General features: G+C 34.2%; 1 protein-coding gene across 1 annotated transcript; it reads right to left on the bottom strand.

Annotated features, from left to right (window-relative positions):
- Positions 1-1,433: 1,433 nt before the first annotated feature.
- LOC149561499 (GRAS family protein RAM1-like) lies at positions 1,434-2,345 on the bottom strand. The gene has a single exon (XM_089827847.1). The coding sequence runs from the start codon at positions 2,343-2,345 to the stop codon at positions 1,434-1,436; it is 912 nt and encodes a 303-aa protein (XP_089683973.1).
- Between the last annotated feature and the right edge of the window lie 13,073 nt (positions 2,346-15,418).

Below are 15,418 nucleotides of genomic sequence, written 5' to 3'. Positions count from 1 at the left end.
CCAAGGTCTTCCCAACAAGAGGTGGCAAGCATCCATGGGCAAGACATCACACAATATTTTATCTTTATATTCCCCTATACTGAACTCTACCCAAGCTTGCTCATTCACAACTTCCTACTGCCCTTTGTTCAACCAACTAGGGAGAGAGGTGTGATGGACTCCTAGGTGAGGGACATAGGTTGTGATGCAGCGTGGAGGAGTGGACTGAGGAATGGGAAGCACGATGGAGGCGAGCAACATAACTCCATAGATGGGAGTTGGTTGATACTGAAAAGGAATCAACAGAGATGTCGATACAATGATCTGAGTGACAAGGCCCATATTTGTATTCCACCTCATTTTCGTGGGACATGGAAACATTTGAAGTCTGGTAGTATGATGTAGGGGCACCTCCCGAAATTCAAAAGGGAACAAAAATAGACTCGAGTAGTTGAAGAACGGTTTGTAACCATTAAAGATGATCTTTAAATAAATCATCTCATAATGTGATCACGACAGAGAATCCATAAGGGTGAAAAGATAATAGTTTGATAGAGAGTGCATGAATAGAGGAAGTGCAAATGGCTCTCTAGTGGCAACAACCAAAGAGCCATCCACTTTGTAATCTGCAGATAGTTATATGTAGTGAAAATATGTGTTTTTCTTAATGGTGATTTGGTTTTCTTATCGATTCTTGTTACCATTATTTTATTGTCATTATTATGATTGCTCCGCATCAGATTGGTATCAGAGCTCAGAAGATTCTTGGTATGAAGTTTGTGGTTACAGATTGGTGCCGATTCGCTCAGCTGTAGGGGGTGGACATGAAAGTCTACCAAAGGCCATAGGAAATGGTCTTGTGTATTGCCAATTGACTGGGGGGAGAGGCATGATGGACTCCCAGGTGAGGAACAGAGGTTGTGATGCAGCGTGGAGGAGTGGACTGAGGAATGGGAAGCACCATTGAGGCGACCAGCATAACTCCATAGATGGGAGTTGGTTGATAGTGAAAAGGAATCATAAGAGGTGTCGATGCAGTGATCCAAGTGACAAGGCCCATATTTGTATTCCACCTCATTTCCATGGGACATGGAAACATTTGAAGTCTGGCAGTATGATGTAGGGGCACCTCCCAAAATTTGAAAAGGAACAAAAATGGACTCGAGTAGTTGAAGAATGGTTTGTAACCGTTAAAGATGATCTTTAAATAAATCATCTCATAATGTGATCATGACAGAGAATCCATAAGGGTGAAAAGATAATAGTTTGATAGAGAGTGCGTGAGTAGAGGAAGTACAAATGGCTCTCTGGTGACAGCAGCAAGAGAGCCATCCACTTTGTAATCTGCAGATAGTTATATGTAGTGAAAATATGTGTTTTTCTTAATGGTGATTCAGTTTTCTTATCAATTCTTGTTACCACTATTTTATTGTCATTATTATGATTGCTCCGCATCACCTAACAAACCTCTCCTTCCCATCATAGACTATCATATTCCTAATGCTACTTCCAGGTAACAATTCCTCATGCTTCATCCTCCTAATATTACTTCTGTCCGTTATGCTAACATCCACCATATCAAAATACGCCATGTAAAATCTAAGCACCTCGCTGAATCTATCAACAAAAGATTGAGAATTGTGCTGGGCTTCTGTTTCAACATTCACCATGATGCTTGGCCGTAGCTTCTGTATAACGCTTAACAGATTTTCCAGCAGGACAGGTTCGTACAACAAAGTTCTCAGAACAAGTGGAGCATGAACTGCCAACGCCTCGCCAGATTCAACGGTGAACAAGCCCTTCTTAATCTCCTCCATTCGGGCGATCTCTACCGTGTTGTACGAGAATGGAATCGCCAATGATTCAGCTAGCTCCTGAAGTCTTTCTCCGCTTTTTATAAGCTCCTCGCGATACATCCCAACTGTTGTAATCTTGAGAAGCTGAAGCGCAGGGAAATCAGAGGAGAAAGATCTGTGTGCCAGGTACTCCATCAATACTGTCCAATGGGACCCCATTCGTATCTCGAGATCAATCACATGAATTTTCTTGGCATTCCCCACGGTGTCAAGGATTGCCTGCACAGACGTGAACTGCGTCACTCTGACAAGGGGAAGAACTCTAGTACAGTAAACAAGATGCCTAGAAAACTCCTCTTTATTGAATTCGCCGGCAATATCGAAGCCGAAATAGGGAACTGGTTTAGGTGCGTTATTTAACACTGTGAGAGTCTGGCGTTCGATTCTTCCCTGCAGTGCGGAGGAGACATAATAGCCGAGCCTTTGTGTGGCATTCCCCATCTGACAAGACAATTGTTTGCATTTGGTCACCATTTCAGCAGCCTCATCATATTTATCCTCGCCTATCATATGTCCAGATCTGAGCAGAAGTTGAACAACTCCATCCCCTTCTCTTCCTCTCCAGCCAGAGCCTCGTTACGGTCAGATATATCATTATTCATCGCTGAGCCGGAAGGACACTTTTGATGGTCCAAAGCTGGCTTTCATTGCCACGGGTAGAGTACTGTACAAAATGTAGTAAAATGCTAGACTTCACCTATCCTGGAGGACGCAGACCACAATGTCCCATCAAATACAACGAGATATATAGAAACTTTGCGTCAGTTTTAATGTCTGAATCTCATAAAATGCAACGAGATCTATACAAATTTTGCGCTAAATCTTGATGTCGTAATCTCATCTAAATTTGAAGAACAAGGAGATGCGTACAAGTTCATGATGTTTAATGTATTCGTTATGAAAAATAAAACCAGAAACATACAAATTCAACATAATTTGAATCGGTAGATACATCTGGAAGATTAGGGTGGGCCTTCGATGCGTTGACCCTTTCGAGTCGCCGATGTGGGGCTGAGCCATAACCCGCCTGTCTAGCGTTCTCTATTTAAGGAAACTATAGTGTATGGAGCATCGAAACTGACTCGTTTATAATAATTATTAATTTATTAAAAACAGTAATATACATTATATTTTATATTTTATTATTGAGCTATAGGCAGTTTCTTTATATGAAAAGTACAATTTCCAATATGCAAGCAATGGCTGAGGTAGTTGGACAAGAAATGAATTCCATTATGAAGATAGCCATGATAATAATTCTAAATTCTTAATCCTTATTCTAATCTTATCCACTAACCATAATTCTATTCTTAATCTTGACCCTAATTCAACCGAAACCATTTTCCAGCCCTAAACATGATATTAGTCATAGCACAAACCCTACTATTAAATTTTAACGATAACCCTAACCTTATCTAACCCTAATCCCAACCCTAACCCTAAGGGGTCATTTTGTTGCTGGAATAAAAATAAGAAATTAGGAATATTTTTTCTATTTTTCATTTGGTGCACCAATTGGAATAGGGAATAGGAATATATATTCTCATTTTGCCCCTAAAATGAGCTTATGTCCATTCCAAAAAATAGTTGTTATTTGAATAGTCATCCCCATTCTCAATATGCATTTCTATTCTCAATTCCTATCCCTCTAACCAAATGGGCCCTAAATGTTAACTTGAACAACAAAGATGATAACCAAAAGGAGGGAGATACTTATGGCCCAAGGAAAAGAATGAGCGGACCACTGAACAAGAAGACCTTGGCTTTGAAGAATGATGAAGATGAACCACAAGCTATAGAGATTTAGGTTGCTAAGGCTCTTAAGGTGCTGGCTTAGGTGTTGTTTGTTGTGGTCTTTTGATTTGTCTTCATCTTTTTGTTCATGTTTTGGATTTTTTGTTGGTTTTATATATTTTGGTTTGCTAGATTTTATCATGGTTCATTTGTCTTTTCCAACATAGTTCTACTATTTGAGATTTTTAATTATATTATGTAATTCGCTACTTAGTGGTTTTTGGGTCTCTATAAAACCTATTTTTACCTAATCCAAAAAGGTTGACATTAGTTTTATAACTTTAACCTTGATATTTATGTTAATTTTGAACCATAGCACTAATATTAATATAATCAATTATATAATACTATATATTTAATAATTATAAATTATTATACTAGATTCCAAATAATATAAAAAGTTATCGAAGTATACTATTTTAGATTAAAATATTATAATTAAAATAAATAAATGACTAATAAGACTATTACAATTAAAAATATTATAAAGTCTTTTATTTTGCATCGACTACTACTAGCTTATATATTTTTACCAATTTTCATAAATTATACACTAGCATAAGTAAAATTGCAAGAACCATCAACACTCCCTAACACACTGATACATATCTATGAGGCAACCTTCTGAAGAAAATTCAATCAACTAGATTCCTATAATATAATATGTTTATAAATATCTCTATCCTTAGCCCACATCCTTATAATACTACTTAGAACTTTCTTACAATGTTTTGTACCAAGCATATGATCATGTTTTATATTTAATGTGATTCCCTAATAGTACTATTAGGAGGCTAAATATATTGTACCATCAATCATGCTAGATATGTTGCTTGGATTTCTTATTGAGTATATTCTTTTAAATACCTTCTTTGAACATATTATTTATGGATACTTTTAATTTATTATTATAATTTGGTTTTAAGCTAACCCACCTAACCCTTTGTGCTTTATATACATATATGTGTATATTTACTATTCTTGGTGTGTCTTTTGAATGAAAAGAGGAAGTCACAGTCACTACATTGGGAGATCTACACAATGTCACACTCTTCCTTCCTTATTTTTCACTATTTATAAAACCAAAAAGGCAACTAAAACTAACATACTTTTGAGACTTGAACTCGTGACCTTCCACCCACTGAACCCTTTACTTACCATCTCACCTAGAATGGTCTTGAAGAACTATTATAAAGGAAATAGATTATAATTTTTAACTAGGAAGTATGTTAGTAAATGAGAATTAGTAAAAGGCCATGAAAGTTGAACCCTTGATCTTGTGAGTGATAGGGAAGTATCATGGTCAATGTGTTATGTGTAATCATTATGATAAAACTCGTAGGATATATTAGATAAACTTGAAACTAGCTAATAATTTAGACAAAGGAATCTAGAAATTAAGAATAGTTGTTTTTAATTTATCAAACCATGGTAGGAATTCATTTCCAATGAATTCAACCAAATTAAAATGACATCTTTCTTCTAGATATAAGGAGATTTCTAAAGAACCAAAGTACTAGACTACGGATGCCAAATATACATTGGTAAAAAATATTATTCTCAAAAATTCAAATACGGTCTAAGGAGGAGGGATTGCTAGGGATATTCTTGGAGATTTAAGGGGAATTTTTTTAGGCATCTAAAAATCTATAGGGCTAAAATCCAAATAGGTCATTTATCTTCCTCTTCTCTTTCTTTGATAATGAATTAAAATTATGAAAGATAATTAATTCATAACCATGAATAAAATTTGATTATGTATATATGAAAAAAGGCATTAGTTTTTAGTAACTTATATGTTGATGTGTTACGTCCTATTTTGTATGATAATTCTTCCTATAACTTGAAATGTGTTTTGTATAATGATATCCTATTTCTCCTAGAAGGCCTTAGGGGATTTTACACTATGATTGCAATGTGGAATGTTATGAACTAAGCTCCTAGGGATAAGGGCTATGGCTTAGATCCAATCTCTAACTTCAATACCTCACATTCCTTATATTTTCTTGTGCTCTCTAGAACAAATGCATAGGTGTACTACACAAATGCACAATAATACCCTACATATGTGCAATTATGTGCCTTCATAGTTTGCCAATCACTTTGCACCAATGCATACCTTTAAGAAAAAAAAGTGTAGCTATATGAAACTAATACACAACTATATGAAACTAAAGCACAACTATATGAAAGTGATCTATAGGTGTACTTGATGGATCTGAGATCTAGTGAACTTAAACAAATGTTTAGTTTTACATAATTGATGTGCAATTGTATTAGATGAGAAAACATTAACATAACTTACTATGTTAAAATTTCTATTAAAAAACCTAATTCTTAGATGAGAAAATGAAACCTTAAAATTCCATCTATTTTAGAGCAAAACTACTCTCTATTTTTTGTATGTAAAGTTTTAATTCTCTTTTGCAACAAAGAATATTCTTAAAAAGATTCCTTTTTAAATCCTTGACATATTTCAAATAATAGATATGTAATTATAAAATGAAATAAAATAAAATAAAATTCAAGGGAAAAACTATTAATACACTACCCATACCTTATCCTTCATCTCAACTAGAAAACTTTAAAATATTATTTCCTTTCTCTAAGTTTAAACCAATCAAAACAAACCACCTCCCGCCATGAGTTTTAGGTGATGATGTCACCTGTCTTTAAGCCACCTCACATGATTTTGGATTGAAGGTATCCTTTGGAGAAAGATGCAAGAAAAGTCAAAAGGAGATAGTAATACATTTAAATTTGCATCCATCATTAAAATTCAAACTTATCTTCTAAACTCTTCCCGATATTTGTTCATACATCCACCCATGCATTGCAACCCACACCAACTTAGAGTGTAAGGTGGTATGCAACATTAAATGGAGTGTAAACTCATTTCCTCCAATCAAACACCTTAGAAACATTAAACTTAAAACATGTCTATTCCATGCCCTATGTACCCACCTTAAGTGAGACAAGATGAGCACTTTGGGCTGCAAATTTGTAGGCATGGGTCCACATATAAGGTTATTAGGGACTACCCATATCCTAGGGAAAGGCATATTTCCATGTGGGAGGTGGGGTTGGGGGGGGGGGGGGGGGGGGGAGGGGGGGTGTTGGGGTGGGGGTGGGATAGGTGATAGGAATAGACAAGAAGTGGGGGTAGGTGATAGGAATGGATAATGAGTGATTAGTAGTTGATAGTTAGAATAGGATGTTTAAATTATTTTATGTTTTAAATTTATTAGTTTTTTAGTTAATTTAAATTTATTTAATTAAGTTGTGAATGAATGATTTATTTTAAATAATCAATTGTTCTGAAAAGAAAGTTAAATGAGTTAGTTAGTAGGTGTTCAGTAAGGATTAGTTGGTTAGTTAGTTAATTTAGGGTAATAATAATGTGTTTAGGTTAGGAGTTTATTTCAGATTAATATTAAATATTTAATGTGAGTAGGATTTAGTTGATGCAGGAGCATCCTGGGTTGCCTTGTTACCTTGCTCATTTTTGTTCATTGTGCAAGTTAGTGCCTAGCAAATCCTTCATGTGCCTAGCAGCTCTTTCATGTGCCTAGCAGTTCCTTCATGTGTCTAGCAGTTCTTCATGTCTTGAGTGACCCTTCATGTGCCAACTTACCTAGTGTATGCTGAGTGTTTCTTCATGTGCCAAGTTACCTAGTGTATGCCCAGTGTCAATATTTGGACGTGATTTCTATGAGCCGACTTGCAGGATTTATTTTTGATTGTGACATTTATGTTAATACCTTTTCTTGGGATGTGTCTAGACCATTGCTGGGTCAGCCATCCTCTTATTTAATGTTCTAGAATAATCTATAAGCCATTTTGGTAAGTATATATAGAGTGTTTAGGCTTAGAGTTAGGCAAGTTTTTGAGAGTAGAATGCAAAGAAGAACTGAAAGTGCAAATTTGTAGTTGGATCTTTGAATGTGAATGTATTTACAATTTTCCATAACTTGGAAGGCCTTATAGCTGGTCATGTATGTTGAATATTTGAAGAATCAATAAAAGTATTTCATTCTTCTTCCTCCTTTGGTTTTTGTTCCTCGTGTTGGCTTCCATTGTGTTGACTCTTGCAGGGTGGTTTGGATAGCTAGGTGAGCCTTTGGCCCTAGTTATTCACTCCTTTGCCTATCTCCCAATTATTTGGCTTATTCCCAACTAAACATCTCAGAAAATTACCCAAGCTTCTATTTACAACCTCTATCTATCCATCTATCTATGGATGGAATGTAGAACTAAACTTCAATTCAGTACCAATCTTCTTCCATAAAGTCCTCGAAAAATAACCAATAAACTTGCTATCTCTCTCAGAAATAATGCTTGTTGGCAAACCATGCAATATCACAATCTCCTTAAAGAAAAGTTCAGCAACATGCTCAGTATTTGATTTCTTCTTACATGGTATGAAATGAGCCATCTCAGAAAATCTGTCCACTACAAAAAATATGGAATCATACCCCTTCACTATCTTAGGTAATCCTAGAACAAAATCCATAGTGATGTCAGTCTAGGGTTTCTTAGGAATAGTAATAGGTGTATACAAACCAACATTCTGACTCACTCCTTTTGCAACTTGACAAACTCCACAACTCTTTATAAATTTTTGAACATCCTTATACATTTGTGGCCAATAATACTTCTCTTTCAAAAAACTCAATGCCTTATCAATTCCAAAATGTCTAGGTAATCCACCACTATGCTTTTCCTTAATCAGATTCAACCTCATAGAACTTCTTGGAATACACAACTGAATATCTTTAAACAACATGCCTTCTTGAATGAAATGTTCATCATACTGACAATAGCACCAGTGTGACAAATTGCATCTAATCTGGCTGCAATTTGTTTCAATTGATCCAATATAGCATCATCAGCATTTTTTCTACCACAAACCATCTTTACAAATTAGGTTCCTACAAGATCGTAATCCTCTACAAGTTATAGGTCAAATCCACAGATCTACAATTCTACAACCAAATTTGAATTAGGGTTCTACATGATCTAATCTCCACAAGGATGAACCTCAAGCTTTGATACCAACTAACGCAGGAAAAGGAGTGAATAACTAGGGCCAAAGACTCGCCCAACTATCCAAACCACCCTACAAGAGCTAACACAATGGAAGAAAATATGAGGAACAAAAACCAAAGGAGGAAGAAGAATGAAATACTTTTATTGATTTTTCAAATATTCAAAATACATGCCCAAATGTAAGGCCTTCTAGATTATGGCCAATTACAAATACATTCACATTCAAAGATCCATTTGTAAGTTCACACTTTCAATTTTTCTCTGCATTCTACTCTCAAAAACTTGCCTAACTCTAAGCCTAAACACTCTATATATACTTACCAAAATGGCTTACAAATTATTCTAGAACATTACATAAGAGGAGGGCCAACCCAACAACAGTCTGGACACATCCCAAGAAAAGATCTTAACATAAATGTCGCGATCAAAAATAAATTTTGCAAGTCGGCTCATAGAAATCACATCCAAATATTGACACTCGACATACACTGGGTAACTTAACACATGAAGAAACACTCAATATACACTGAGTAACTCGACACATGAAGAGTCAATGGGCACATGAAGGACTGCTAGGCACATGAAGGAACTACTAGGCACCAACTTGCAGAATGAACAAAAAAGAGTAGGATAACAAGGAAACCCAAGATGCTCCTACATCATTAGTATTTTTTATTATTGTTTTTTTAGTAAAATTTGATTTTGATAATTTTTATTTATATCTTGTTTATTTGAAGGGGTTGGATTAATATTGAATGGTGAATGACTAGAAAGTCAAATATTTTAAGTTAGTTTTATTATTTGATCCAAAATATTTTAATGTGTTGGGAGTGAAATTTACATTCTTAAATATGATAGATTTATTTATATTAATTAATAGATTACAAACTCTAAATCTTAGGGTTAATATTAGAGTTAAATTGAAGTAGTGATATAACTCAGAAGTATTGCTAAGTGATTGTGTCTCGGGAATGAATTATTTTAACACATTGAATTAACGTATGGGATGAATCAATTTAATAATTTAATAGTCAATATTTAAGGATTATAAATAGTTTGAAAGTACATTTAAATAATGGGAAAAAGTATTAAGGTAATTAAACAAATGTTCTAAAATGATGAAACATGGTTCAACTAGGAGATTGAACTACTACACGAAATGAAATATGGAACCTGTCAAAAGCATACACTGAATATAAACAAAATAAATAAAACCCTTAATTCTCCTATACTCATGTAATTACAAATATATGTAGTAGAAAATTGCAAATTCTATCAAATCCACAAGTTGAGTGACAGCAATTATTTTCAGCTCTTTCAACATTAAAGGGAAATATATTTGATTAATGTTGCTGATTTCAACAACTCCCCAAATATGTAGCAATAAGAACAAGTTGATCCTATAGCTGATCAGTGCCTTATCTATTGGGCAGTTTCACAAATCACACACATACATCTATGATACCAATGACATATTCCATACATCAAGATATTAGATCTATCTTATCACTTTGCAAATCATACATCACTGCTCATAAAGATCTCATTCTCATGAAGTATCCTTCTCAAATAACTAGCAACCCTATCAAATACATCAAGCATTTACTTTGCCCTTTGTTCAAATAGAAAAATATATCAAACATACAACCTTGAGGGTATGCAAATGGGTCTCAGTTCTTTGTCCCTAAACCTCAAAACATTGTGGATTACAAAGATAAGAGATGAGAATCAGAATGAAACTAAGAGATTCCTTCTCATTTGTAATTGATTTCTTTGAAACTATACATTCAGATGCATGTAAAACAATTCATAAAACCACTAAATAGATTCAAACTAGCTATAGTAGTTTAACTACTCTTGTTCATATAAAAGAAGTATTTCAAAGCAATTGGTATCACAGTGATAAAAACATGAAAACTGGAACCCTGGTCTCACAAATGTAACAAAACTCAAGATTGGAACCCACATGGTATCACAACAATGAGAGATTTTTTTATAACTAGAACCCATGGTCTTATAGTGAAAACTGCCAACCCTTACAATGTAACCAATGTCGTAATCTCATCAATTACAAGGAGATGCATACAAGTTTGATGTGATTATTAATGTACTTTTTACACACAAAGTAAAACCAAAAGCATACAAATTTAACATAATTTAAATTGGTAGATAATTTAAATCACATCTTGAAGTTTTCTTTTTGTCAATCTGGTTTAAAGTAATTCCCCTACTCAAAATATAGAATTATATTTATTTCAAAAATTTATAAATCACATTTGAATATGATTCAAACACACTAGCAGGATGATTGAGTGCACAAAGAGGAGCCACATAGATCTAGGCAAGATGTCCACATACAAAATGAGGAAACCATTCTCATCACTTTTGCATTTTCTTTTTTCGCTTTTTCTTGGATTTTATTTTGATTCTCCGAAACTATGTTTTCTTATTTGCAAGGTGGAATGTACAGGGCCATGTAAATAACCCTTGAGTGTGCTTCTACCTTTGATAATGTCATCAAAAGGTTTTTCAGCTCTTCATATGAGATGGTTGGGCTTTGTCTTGTTGTAGAAATGTTCAAATATTTTTGGATGTCATGAATTTTTGGACCAGTATCATGGAGATGTCATGATGTCTTCTTGTAGAAATGGCTAGATATGAAGGCAACAATGAAAGACAAATACACAAGAAATAAACTAATTATATTGCCTTACTACCTTGCTAAATACATTACAATAAGCCTCTATTTATAGAGGTCTAGGAACTCTCTAGTATAAAAACCATACTTATTGCACATATTATAATATATTATAATATTTCATAGAATTAAATATGGGTCACTATGGGTAGTTGAAGGTTAATAGTAGATGGCACATTGTTTGCTACTGAATTGCGCTTGGTGGGCTACCAACGGTGGGTTGTTGGGTAGAAATTAATACTGCCAACATTTCCCCTTAATTTATACCATTAACAAATTTTACATTAATAATTCCCATTTTCTCTAATAGATATTCATAGTTATTCTTTGGCAATGCCTTAGTGAAAATATCTTCTAATTTATCTTTAGATTTGTAGAGCTCAAAGGTAGATTTCTCCATTGTTGACCAATTCCCTAATAAAGTGGTACCTTGTATCAATATGTTTTCTCCTCTTATGAAATACATGATTCTTAGATAATGTTATTGCTGATTTGTTATCACAAAGGATTGGTGTTAGCTCCTCTTGATGATGGTGAAGATCAAGAAAAACTCGATGCATCCATACTGGTTGACATGATGTGGAAGTGGCAACTACATATTCTACTTCAACTAATGAGATCAACAATAAATAGGTTGTTTCTTTGATGCCCATGACACAGCTCCTGATCCAAGGTGAAATATATATCCAAAATTGCTCTTCCTATCATTAATGCTACTTGCAAAATCACTGTCACTATAACCAATCAAACCAAAAATGTTAGCTTTGTAATATAGGATTCCATATCCCATTGTTCTTGCAATATATCTCAATATCCTTTTTCCAATTTGCCAGTGAGAATTTTGTAGTGACTCCATGATCTTTGACATCAAACTTACACCATACATTATTTTTGGCCTCGTAGTTTTCATATACATTAAACTTCCAACAACTCTTTTAAACATAGTGGGATCAACATTTGAGCTCCTCTTCCTTGCTAAGTTTTATTCCTATTGCAACTGGAGTTGATGCTAGATTGCAATACATCATTTTCAATCTCTTCAAAATATCCTTTATATACTTGGATTGACAAATGAAGATACATTTATCACATTGAATAACTTCAATACCTAAGAAATATCTCATCAACCCCAAATCTGTCATTTCAAATTCTTTCATCATTTTTGACTTGAGCATGTCTACTGATAGATTTCCATTGAATATCAAGTCATCAACATACAAACATACAATCAAAATCTATCCTCCCTTATTAGTCTTGACATATAATGTGGGCTCACTATTACTTCTATTGAATTGATTACTTATCATGTATGAATCAGTCTACGTATAACAAGCCTTAGGAGCTTGTTTCAAATCATAAAGTGCCTTGTTGAGTTTATATACATTATTTTCACGCTCACAAACCTCATAACTAGGTGGTTGTTTAACATATACCTATTCATCAAGAAAACCATTTAGAAAAGCTGATTTTACATCCATTTGATACACTTTCCAATCATTTTGTGCAACTATTGCTAAAATAGTTTGAACTATGTCAGGTCTAGCAACTAGAGCAAATGTTTCACTATAATCAACTCCATATTGTTGTGAAAAACCTATAGCAACTAGTCTTGCCTTATGCTTAAAAATTTCACCTTTTGCATCAAATTTAGTTCTATAGACCCATTTGACTCCTATAAATTCTTGTCCTTTAGGTAATTCTATTAATTCCCATGTTTTATTTCTTTCAATAGAGTCAATATTGTCATCCATTACCTTCATTGATTTACCTTCTTTAATTGCTTCATCAAAATAAAATGGATCACAAGAAAATAAAGAAAAATTTGACTGTATGTCTACATTCTCTTCTTCTTGATTATATATCTATTTTAAGCTTCTTGTCTTCTTACCTTTGTAGCTTTGTCTTGAGAATGTAGAATCTAATTTATCACTTACATTTGAACTTGGAGGTGAGGCTCCTTGCACAAAGTTCCTTGGTGGAGCATTGGATGGTGATTGAGACCATTGTTCCTTCAATTCATCATCACTTTGTAATATTGGTGCTCCTCTTGTGGCTTGTTTGTTATCATTTCCCTGCCATGAATCTTCTTCTTCAACTTTAGCATCCTTGCTAAAGATCAATTTCTTTGAAATAGGGTGATACAATCTATAAGCCTTTGATTCTTCACTATAACCAATAAAGATACATTTTTAAAAAACTTTTATCATCCAATTTCTTTCTTTATTTAGATGGAACCAATGAAAAAGAAACACATCCAAAATCTCTAAAATGGGATACACTATGTTTCTTACCATTCCATGCTTCCTGCAGAATTGTGTTCTTAACACTCTTTTGAGGACTCATGTTCAAGAAGTATACAACACATGCTACTACTTCTACTCAAAACTCATTGGATAGATTTTTGGCCTTCAACATAATCCTTGCCATTTCCATTATAGTTATTTTCTTCCTCTCTACTACACTATTTTTTTGTGGGGTGTACCTTGAGGTAAACTATTTCTTAATTCCATGATATCTCCAAAATTCTAGAAACTCATTAGAACTAAATTCACCACCACTATTAGATTGTAATACATTAATGTATAGGCCACTTTTTTTTTCAACTAAACTTTTAAACTCCTTGAATTTTTCAAAAGCTTCACTCTTTTGTTGAGAAATTATATCCAAGTCTTCTTGTTAAAATCATCAATAAAAGTTAGGAAACATATATATTCTCCTAAAGATGGAGTTGTTAGAATTCTTTAGAATAAATGAGAGGGGGGGGTGAATCAATTATTCAAGGTCCAAATGCCCTATTAAAACCCTTTTCATATGTTCAAACTTAAATCAGTCATATAAGCAAATTACTGTAAATCAACATGCAAAGATAAAACATTCAAGATCAACACATGACACAATGATTTACATGGAAACCCAATTTGGGAAAAACCACCAGTAACATGCTACTTGATTCTCACTCTTCTGAAGTGATGCCCTGTTAAGAGCCGTCCCTGTTAAAGGCTTACACCACACTATTAAATGTGACCTTGTTAGAGAATTTCACCAAACTGTTAGGAATGGGCCTGGTTAAAGGTCTTTAGAACATCCACTTGGAATGTCACCCTGTTAAAGGATTTATCTAATGGTTGTTAAACAAACCTAAGTCCATAGGATTTATCATACTATTACAATTGCTAGAAAGTAACAATAATGGTCTTTTGATCTGATTTAACTTACAACATACTTTGCAGATTTCAGATCACTCTTTCTGTTCAATCCTTATGCTTGGCTTCAATCACTTCAGCTCTGACTGCTTGTTTCCCTCTCAAGCTTCATCTCCTTGAGTCTTCTTACTCATTTTTCCAATGCAATCGTCCTTGTGGTCATCAATCCAAATAGAGTTCCTATATTCTTCAGCATTTCATGCTTTTATGCTTGACCACGACTTTCTCTCTCACTAACCCCTCTATTCCACTCTATTTCTTCATTAACTTATGTCTTCTTGTATAGAAGTCTGATTTTTCTTTGCCACTCAATTCTCCCTCTCTAATTTTAGGGTTTCAAAATGGATTAGGTAGGATACATTATATCTACCCCATATCTTGTTTTCTTCTTGAAACTTTGCCAGTTGTATCTAAAAGACGTTCTACATGGTGTTCTGTGCCACCAACTCATCATTCTTATCTTCCTTTTAATTCATAGATTTCTAGATAACAACTTTGTTAGCTTAGATCTGGCGAATCTTCAATGTCCTAAATAATGCAGCAACTCGGCATTATTGAGTTACTAGTGCTCGGCACCTTTGTGTTACTCGGCACCTGCTCGACACTTGATACTACTTGGCACTTGATTCTGCTCGACATTTGATTCTGCTCAGCACTTGAACTTACTCAGCACTTGAACTTACTCGGCACTTGAACTTACTCAGCACTTGAACTTACTCGTAGCTTTACAAAAGACTTAGCTAAAACCTTAGATCTTTTGATATATTTTAGTGTGCTCATTCTGTGTATCTTTTAGTATGTCATCCAATACACTGTTTCATCAATGGCTTAACTAATCC

This window comes from Cupressus sempervirens, chromosome 4 (assembly GCF_028749045.1).
Source record: "Cupressus sempervirens isolate cs-2001-9-10 chromosome 4, ASM2874904v1, whole genome shotgun sequence".
Classification (NCBI taxonomy): Eukaryota; Viridiplantae; Streptophyta; class Pinopsida; order Cupressales; family Cupressaceae; genus Cupressus; species Cupressus sempervirens.
This window is presented reverse-complemented; position numbering and strand designations above follow the sequence as displayed.

Coding starts and splice junctions, on each gene's coding strand:
- LOC149561499 (XM_089827847.1), bottom strand. CDS start 2,345: ATGATAGGCGAGGATAAATATGATGAGGCTGCTGAAATGGTGACCAAA.